The 9,593-nt window shown below is 35.5% G+C and overlaps 2 protein-coding genes across 3 annotated transcripts in view; one reads left to right on the plus strand and one right to left on the minus strand.

The window, feature by feature from the left end:
- The window catches only part of LOC107677286 (vimentin-like), a 10,333-nt gene extending 4,074 nt beyond the window's left edge, over window positions 1-6,259 (minus strand). The window contains exons 1-4 of one of the 2 annotated variants that reach the window (XM_016472135.1): window positions 5,624-6,259; window positions 4,492-4,552; window positions 1,850-1,945; window positions 520-681 (exon numbers count right to left, since the gene is read on the minus strand). In XM_016472135.1, the coding sequence (XP_016327621.1) occupies window positions 520-681; window positions 1,850-1,945; window positions 4,492-4,552; window positions 5,624-6,159 (855 nt within the window). In that variant the 5' untranslated portion in view covers window positions 6,160-6,259. Of the gene's footprint in view, window positions 1-519; window positions 682-1,849; window positions 1,946-2,846; window positions 2,943-4,491; window positions 4,553-5,623 lie in introns of both variants that reach the window. The other variant, XM_016472136.1, reaches the window with a different exon arrangement.
- A 2,135-nt stretch (window positions 6,260-8,394) lies between these two features.
- LOC107677147 (tRNA (cytosine-5-)-methyltransferase-like) overlaps window positions 8,395-9,593 on the plus strand; it is a 6,627-nt gene continuing 5,428 nt past the window's right edge. The window contains exon 1 of the mRNA XM_016471933.1: window positions 8,395-8,523. Within this exon, the coding sequence (XP_016327419.1) occupies window positions 8,395-8,523 (129 nt within the window). The remainder of the gene's footprint in view (window positions 8,524-9,593) is intronic.

Consider the following 9,593-nt stretch of genomic DNA (forward strand, 5'->3'; position numbering starts at 1 on the left):
ACTGGATTCGTCTGAAAGAAGAAAGTCATATACACCTAGGATGCCTCGGGGGTGAGTAAAACGCAGCCTAATTTTTCATTTTTTGGGTGAACTAACCCTTTAAGGAGTTGATCCTGAGCTGAGTAAGACTCATTCCTCAAACATCTCACAGTCTTACCAGATCAGATCCTGTTTCATTGTTCATTTGTAGCTTAACTGAGTTCTAACTGATGTTTCTTGTAAGTTTATCAACTTTATCTCAGGTGTTTCTCCTAAAATTCTTTTGGAGAAATAAAAATAAGAGTATGGAGATATACTATACAATTGGATAGCAGCTCAGATTCTTAAAATCAAAATGTATTGATGTTACTGAACTGCACAGGCCCAACCTGTGGTGGGCACAAACTGTTTATTCTTGCTGCACAACTTTTTTAAAATATCAAGATACAGAAAAAATATGGGAACATTATTCCCCTCCTTTTAAAAGATGATACGCCTATTTATTTATTATAATTATGCATTTTATTATTAGAACCTGACCTTGGATTTGTACCATTCCTCAGACTCCTGGAGGTTCCTGGAAGCCAGAGTCTCATACTGCTGCCGGACGTCTTTCAGGGCAGCGGTGAGGTCAGGTTTGGCCACTTCCATATCAATCTGCACATACTGTTCCTGGATCTGCATCTGCAGTTCGGTAAGTTCCTGTGGAGATTTTGGAAAAGATGACTTAAACAATCCAAGTGCACAGTTTGTGACCCATGCTGAATATTCCATTGTACACTGTTTGTGGTCAGTAAGATATTTTTTGAAACAAGTCTTTAATGCTCATCAAGGCTGCATTTATTTGATCAAAAATACAGTACAGTAATATTGTGAAATATCATTACAATTAAACATATATATATTAATATATTATAAAATGCATTTATTCCTGTGATGCAAAGCTGAATTTTCAGCATCATTACTCCAGTCTTCAGTGTCACATGATCCTTCGGAAATCATTCTAATACAGTATGCTGATTTGCTGCTCAAGTAAAATTTATTATTATAAATGTTGAAAACAGTTGTGCTGCTTAATATTTTTGAGGAAATAAAAATCTTTTGCTACATTATAGAAGTATTTTGGTCATGTTTTATCAATTTGATGCATCCTTGCTAAATAAAAGTATTAATTTCTTTCAAAGGAATATCTGACTGACCCCAACTATTGAATGGTAGTATATAATAATCGTGTAGCATAATTTTGGATTTTGGATTTGAATGTAAACAGAACAAATCTTCTGAAATACAATAGCAATAGTTCGTTAGCCCTGAACTAATGTACTTCCTGATCCTGAAACAATGTCTCTGCTTTATTCTCTTGGAATTACGCCCTATTCCACGACCTATTTAATCACTGTGGCAGCAAGTCACACATGCCTGACAATCCCCTGATATTAACAAGCCCAACAAAAGTGTCAGTCAGCCAGAAAACCCTGACTGCGAGAAGAATGGTTGAATGGCCAGAGGAAATTTAATTCACTTTATTGTTCAGAGGTACTTTTTATGGCTCAGGGCTTTCTTTTAAGTATCAGCTTTGTCTTGGATGGTTCTCCTAAAATTCATTAGAAGAAGGGATTATGGATCTATAACCTTGAAGTGGTTAGCATTGCTGAGATAATTTGGTCTCAAGAGAATGTAATGATTTTTGATTGCAAGTCCTGACAATTGAGATCTCGGGGAGACACGTAGGATTATTTGGGTCTTTTACTCAGGAGTAAAATCTGTGAAAGTTGACATTTGCATTTAATGTTAATACTATCAATGAGAAACACCCAAAATATTAAAGACATCTCATTTTTGATGTTTCTCTTTCCTGGTGGTTTAGTACCTCATTGTGAAGCTTCGTCAAGAAAGCAATCTCTTCTTGCAAGGACTCCACCTTTCTCTCCAGGTCCAGACGAGCCAGGGAGGCATTATCAGCATCCTGTGGGTGAAACACACATAAAATATTCATCAGCTCTATTTGAGTGAACCTAGGAGACATTTCTCCTAAAAATGTTGTTTTAAACTTCCACTTGTGTTTCATATGAATTCTACACAGTTCCTTTTCTCATTCTTCTATTCCTTTGCACTTAAATAATCACATTAGTTCATAAGTTTGGGGTCTTTTTTTTATGTGTTTGAAAAAAAAGTGCATTTATTAGATCAAAAATACAGTAATATTATGAAATACTATTACAATTTAAAATAATAGTTTTCTATTTGAACATATGTGACCCTGGACCACAAAACCAGTCTTAAGTCGCTGGGGTATATTTGTAGCAATAGCCAAAAATACATTGTATGGGTCAAAATTATTGATTTTTCTTTTATGCCAAAAATCATTAGGATATTAAGTAAAGATGTAAAGATGTTCCATGAAGATATTTTGTAAATTTCCTACTGTAAATATATCAAAACCTAATTTTTGATTAGTAATATGCATTGCTAAGAACTTCATTTGGACAAATTTAAAGGCGATTTTCTCAATATTTAGATTCTTTTTTGCACCCTCAGATTCCAGATTTTCAAATAGTTGTATCTTGGCCAAATATTGTCCTATCCTAACAAACCATACATCTATGGACAGCTTATTGATTCAGCTCATTTAAATCAAAATGTATAAACACTTAAGACTGGTTTTGTGGTCCAGGGTCACATATTTTAAAATGTAATTTATTCATGTGATGCAAAGCTGAATTTTCAGCATCATTACTCCAGTCTTCAGTGTCACATGATCCTTCAGAAATCATTCTAACATTTAATGTTAATACTATCAATGAGAAACACCCAAAATATTAAAGACATCTCATTTTTGATGTTTCTCTTTCCTGGTGGTTTAGTACCTCATTGTGAAGCTTCGTCAAGAAAGCAATCTCTTCTTGCAAGGACTCCACCTTTCTCTCCAGGTCCAGTCGAGCCAGGGAGGCATTATCAGCATCCTGTGGGTGAAACACACATAAAATATTCATCAGCTCTATTTGAGTGAACCTAGGAGACATTTCTCCTAAAAATGTTGTTTTAAACTTCCACTTGTGTTTCATATGAATTCTACACAGTTCCTTTTCTCATTCTTCTATTCCTTTGCACTTAAATAATCACATTAGTTCATAAGTTTGGGGTCTTTTTTTTATGTGTTTGAAAAAAAAGTGCATTTATTAGATCAAAAATACAGTAATATTATGAAATACTATTACAATTTAAAATAATAGTTTTCTATTTGAACATATGTGACCCTGGACCACAAAACCAGTCTTAAGTCGCTGGGGTATATTTGTAGCAATAGCCAAAAATACATTGTATGGGTCAAAATTATTGATTTTTCTTTTATGCCAAAAATCATTAGGATATTAAGTAAAGATGTAAAGATGTTCCATGAAGATATTTTGTAAATTTCCTACTGTAAATATATCAAAACCTAATTTTTGATTAGTAATATGCATTGCTAAGAACTTCATTTGGACAAATTTAAAGGCGATTTTCTCAATATTTAGATTCTTTTTTGCACCCTCAGATTCCAGATTTTCAAATAGTTGTATCTTGGCCAAATATTGTCCTATCCTAACAAACCATACATCTATGGACAGCTTATTGATTCAGCTCATTTAAATCAAAATGTATAAACACTTAAGACTGGTTTTGTGGTCCAGGGTCACATATTTTAAAATGTAATTTATTCATGTGATGCAAAGCTGAATTTTCAGCATCATTACTCCAGTTTTGGTGTCACATGATCCTTCAGAAATCATTCTAATATGCTGATTTGCTGCTCAGGTAACATTTCTTGTTATTATCAATGTTGAAAACAGTTGTGTTGCTTAATATGTTTGTGCAAACCACGATACATCCTGAAAAAAATTATTGATGGATAGAACCACATTTATTTGAAATAGAAATCTTTTGTACCATTATAAATGTTTTTACTGTCACTTTTGATCAATTTAATGCAACCGTGCAGTTGTATTAACTAAAGCATTAATTTTCTTTTATAATAATTGTATTGACCCCAAACTTTTGAATGGTAGTTTATGTAAATTATTTTAAGCCATTCCTGACTGAATTAAATAACAATAGCTTGCCTGCTGCTAACTGGTTGTAGTGCTGCAGCTGGTGGTGGCAGACACCCTTTAAAACACACACACACACACACACACATCCTCTTCTCTGCAGCCGTAAGTCACCGATGTCTCCTGGTTAACACTGACCCCTCCCACTCATACAACAGTTTGCTTTGTCATGAACGCCCAGCCTGTTCTCAGACAAAGCTCTCTTTTCAGTTGTGTGTCTAAATCTGATGCCGGACAAGATGGCAGCTTTACCAGGCCTGCTCTGACCTTCTTTCTTATTGTGAGGAGACAATCAGTTGTGTCTTGCAAACACTGACTGGAACGCTAACTGATCATATTGAAATTGTGGCTTTGGTAGCACTCGGTCAAACAGCAGGTCCAAGAATACATATAAAAATGATTCTCTTAACACGTGACGATGTACCTGTCTGAAGCTCCGAAGGCTGTTCTCCGCATCCTCCCTCTGAAGCATCTCTTCTTGAAGTCTGAAAATGATATGAATATTTAAGCAGAGCCACACCCTGTATAACACAACCAAACCCACATCTCACCAGGACAATAAGTACATCATAGAAAGCCTTTGACATTAAACTGAATAAAATGTATTTATTCTCTTTTGCTTATTAAACAAATAATGGGTTGTTTTTAACCTGGTAAAGAGAAATCCCCATAAGAAGAGTTTTGACCTAAAAGAAATTCAACTATAATTATCTTACAGAGTAAAAACAAAAAAGTATAATTGTATATGACTGAATCAGCTTTTTGTCATTTAAAAGGTCAGGAAAAATGGTTTCTTTACAAAATATTTTATTTAAAATATTTCATAGGATTATAAAAAGAGTCTCTGTTGTATACATGCATCATTAAAATGCATTGATGAACATTTTTCACATTAGCCTACAAAATATACAGTTCATATTTTGGTTTTATTTGACCTGGTTAAGAGAAACTTTGTCCTGAGAGTAATTCAACACCATATTACACTACCAAAAAAATTAATAAATCATAAAATGGGGTAACATCTAAATCAACTGGTTTTATGTAGGTCAAAAATATGACTAAATCAGCCTATCTTAGGTTACACTAATTAAAAAAGAAAAATCATTTTAAGAATCAGAAGAGGTAGAACCAGCTTCGTAATGTAATGGCAGGGCATTTTAACTTTTCATTTTTTTTTCACATATATGTGTGTGTGTGTGTGTGTGTGTGTGTGTGTACCTGGTATTTATTGTGTGTGTGTATAAAGGATTTTAAACAACAATAGACACTCAAAATCTTCAACTTGTAAATAAAACACATTGTTTTGTTATTGTTTTATATAAATGTAGGCCTACCGTTAAAATACATTTATGAATGTAGCCTATGCCTATTAGTTAGTTCTGTGTTGGTGCTATGAAATACGAAATGACAATAATATGATTTTTAAACCAATTGTTTGCAAAAAAATATTATTTTTTAATAAACTTATGCACGTGCACCTGGCAGATAGTTAATATTATTTTTACACTTATAACCGGTTTTGTTTGCACAGTCTCTTGGACAATGTTTGCACATACTTCTGTCTGAGGCGCTCGATGTCCTCTCCCAGATTGTCCCGGTCCACCTCCACTGTGGCCTTCTCGTTGGTGAGCTGGTCCACTAGTCGCCTCAGTTCTCTCATCTCATCCTCGTACAGATCACCGACCCGGGACGAGCCTTTGCCCCTCATCTGCTCCAGCTCCGCGTTCAAGATCTTATTCTGCTGCTCCAGAAATCTCACTTTCTCTATGAAACTGGCAAACCTGTCGTTGAGATGCTGCATCTCCGCTTTCTCATTGGTTCGGTTGGCTTTAAACTCGGTGTTGATGGCTTCGGCGAGCCCGAAATCCAGCGTATCGGTGGCGAGTCTGGGCAGGGGCGCGCTGCTCCGTACCCTCGCGCCCTTGCTCATGTAGATGGATGGAGACGCGGAGGACGCGCTGCTGTAGGACACGCGCGAGGTTGTGCGCCCCGGGCTGCTGAACTGCCGGCTGGAGTAAGTGGACCGAACCATCGCTGGTCGCTCCCCACCGAACATCCTTTTATAAGAAGATGTGCTTGTCCGGTTGGCCATTGTAATCCTTTAGTTCTGGGTTATTGTTGATGTCAGCGTCTACTTTCACGAACCGCACCCTGTCCAGACCAACTGAGACCACTGCAGAGATTCGGCTTGCATTTATAGTCCACTCCCTATGCTAACAACATAACGGTGCAGGGAGATTTAGTGACGTAGAAGCGCCGTCGGGCCGGAGGAGCAGGACGTGCCCCTCCATAACTAGGCTATCAATGAAAGCGTTTGACTGTGGCAACAACAGGAAAGTGTATTTATTTGTTTATCCATTCATTCGTTTATCCGTTTAATTAACGTATTTTTTTTTTTAGAAGTTAGTTTTAAATATTATGTATGTAATAGCCTATATTTAAATTATATAATACAATACTAACAGGATGACAGTTTGTCAATGGCAAACACAAGAAAATTCGGCTTATTTTTTTATCCATTTATTCGTTTATCCATTTAATACAAAAATTATTAGCTAATTTATTATAAAGTTGTTTTAAATATTATATATATATTTTAAAAGATATACATCGAAATTTATTGGTTTTATTCAAGTTAAAATAGCCTATTTTTATTATTAATTCCAAAATATTCAAAATAAATAAATAAATATTATATTCAGCAATATTGCTGAATCAATCTAATTATACGTTATACCAACAAAACTAATTTTTAGATCAGGTAAACAGCTCTTTAAGGTAACAAATGCTGGTTACCCCTTTAATTATGTATATATAAAAATAAATAAAATACAGTAGCCTAAAAATAATATAAAAAGTAAATATAATTTTTTTTTTTTAATAATTAGCCTACTTCTGCGAATGTACATTAATATAGGCCTAATCAAATTATATCACACACATAAGCTATATATTTTTATTAAAAAAATAAATTATTAATATATTAATATTAAGCTAAGTAAAAACTTCTGACAATTAAGAAAACATACAAAAAATACTGAAAAGATGTGTTCAGCCAACAAAAGAGGAGGTGCAACCAAAATTCAAAAAGCCAGGTCAATTAGAAAAGGTGCAACATCTTTTCTAATTGATAAGAAAACATACAAACAAATAAAATGTCGACTTTTGGTAGTTTAGGCCAGAGGTCCCCAACCACCGGGTCGCAACCCAGTACCGGGCCATGGAAGAGTTGGGTCGCAAGAACGTTCTGGGAAAAATGTGTATGACACTCTGTTATTTATTGCACGTTAATGATTGTTCTAATCTGTATTTTCGTTTGTTGTATGCGATTGCTATGGAATAGCAATTTGAAGATTTCATGTAGCCTGAATTAAATGTTCAATTAGTAAATGAATGATTGTTCTGATCTGTCATAGGATTATATTTATTAGGGGTTAAAGGGATCGCAGTTGATCTGTGGTAGCTATACGGACCAGGCCCCACAGTTCGGCGCGCACTTGATTCGCAGATTAATTTGCCGATTTACACGTTCAAGCGATTTTAAACCACAAGAAGAAGAAACGAAAGAGAACTCGATTCGTTACTCGTTACACGCATTAAACATAAAATGATGTCAAAAAATTCTTTAAATATTCTTTTCTTGCTTATCTGAAAAAAATCTTCCGATCGTGACACAAAAACAATAATATGATTTGTTGAATATATATTGAATTGAATATATATTGAATATGAATTGATCCGTATATATATATATATATATATATATATATATACACACACATATATATACACATATACATACATATATATATACACACACACAATTTTCTCTGCAGGACACCGGCCCTCCGGGACCGAGTTTGGACAGCCCTGGTCTAGAGGGCCATGTAATCGGGATCGCACACGTGTGGCATGCTTGAGTTGAGACGCTGTCAGTGTCAAAATATCAAACATCATTCAGCAGTGAAAAATGGAGAGCACAGAGCGACTCTGTGTTCTGGAGTTATACAGCGGAATAGGAGGGATGTATTATACTTTAAAGGTTAAATCTGTAGCGACTATTGACACACATGCCTTACTCAGGATCAGTTGCAGAGGCTCTGTGTCTATAAAATTATTGACACGCTGGTGGGTGTTCAATTGTATGATTCTGTTGTCTGTTGAATGATTCCCACAGGTGTCACTGTTCCCTTACTGTACATTTGCAATGTGTTTATTTCATAAATAAAATATGACATTAACAGACTGAAAAAAGTTATTTTGTTTCTTTAGAGTTGTGTTGTGAGGACTAACGTTAGCTAATTCATCAAAAGTTGAATTAGGTCAAATGTGTGTGCTTCTTTCAGAGAGCTCAGTTCCTGCTGAAGTTGTTGCTGCTGTGTATGTCAACACAACAGCCAATGAAATCTACAAACACAACTTCCCCAACACCCTACTCTTGCCAAAAACTATCGAGGTCAGTGCTTGCCCTCATGAATCTCTATTGGTTATCTAAATGATTAAACACATTTTGTTTGAACGCGTTCACATAACACAGTGGCTCCCATGTTTTGTATGACGTTCCTTCTTTATGCAAATATAAACAGACAATAATCTAGCAAGTAAGATAATTTTGACTGACTTATGCATTTTTGTGTAGATTTATGTCAGTGATAATTGACCTTTCTGCAACTCAAACAGCTTGTATAAACAAAATCTGTCTTATTTAACTGATTTATTGCATTCTTAACAGCATGTCTCTTTTGTAACATCCTTCAAATATTGTTTCTTGGTTAATCCTACCAGCATGTAGTCCCATGACTGCGTTTTAAAAAGCAATAGGAGGTAAAAGTGTAACTGAGGGGTTTTCGTGGTGGTTAAAGGTTCTGTGCTTCGTCAACATGGTAATGATGTACCTGTCACTGGGCCTAAATTTGTAAGAATATAAAGCAATGCACAAAACAATGGATGGTGATTTAAAGACATATAATGAAGATGGATTAGATAATTTAAATGACATTATTCTGAAGTAAATTTGTCAATTTTAATTTTTTTTTTAAACTGGATGCATATGAATGTTTTCAGATCGAGACTTTTACAAGCATAAATAACGAATTAAAGGCACAATATGTAATTTTCGCCGCTAGAGGGCGCGTATTCAAAATAAACAAAGAGGCAAAGGCGTAGCTTGATGATGCCGTGACTGAGTGTGGAATCATGGGAGTTGTCGTCTTCATCCCCACAGCCGATGCAATCCGACGGGACTCGGGCAGAAATCATGCTCATGGATGAGCTAATGATTTATTAACATAGTAGCATGAAGCAGGGTGAGGCTGAAAGCCGTCGAAGCGAAACGAGGCCGCTGAACGAGCGTGACACACGGCTCGAAAGCAGCGGAGCTTTTATTATGCCACAGTCGACCGCTTCCGCTCCTTCCGGTCGTGCTTATGTGGGGGAAAAAAGCAGCGCTGTTTTATTTGAAAGTTCTGTTATAATGCTACTCTGTGCGGTCGTCACCGGTCTATTAAAACGCACAACATATTAAAG

This window comes from Sinocyclocheilus anshuiensis, unplaced genomic scaffold (genome assembly GCF_001515605.1).
Source record: "Sinocyclocheilus anshuiensis isolate Anshui unplaced genomic scaffold, SAMN03320099.WGS_v1.1 scaffold392, whole genome shotgun sequence".
Lineage (NCBI taxonomy): Eukaryota > Metazoa > Chordata > Actinopteri > Cypriniformes > Cyprinidae > Sinocyclocheilus > Sinocyclocheilus anshuiensis.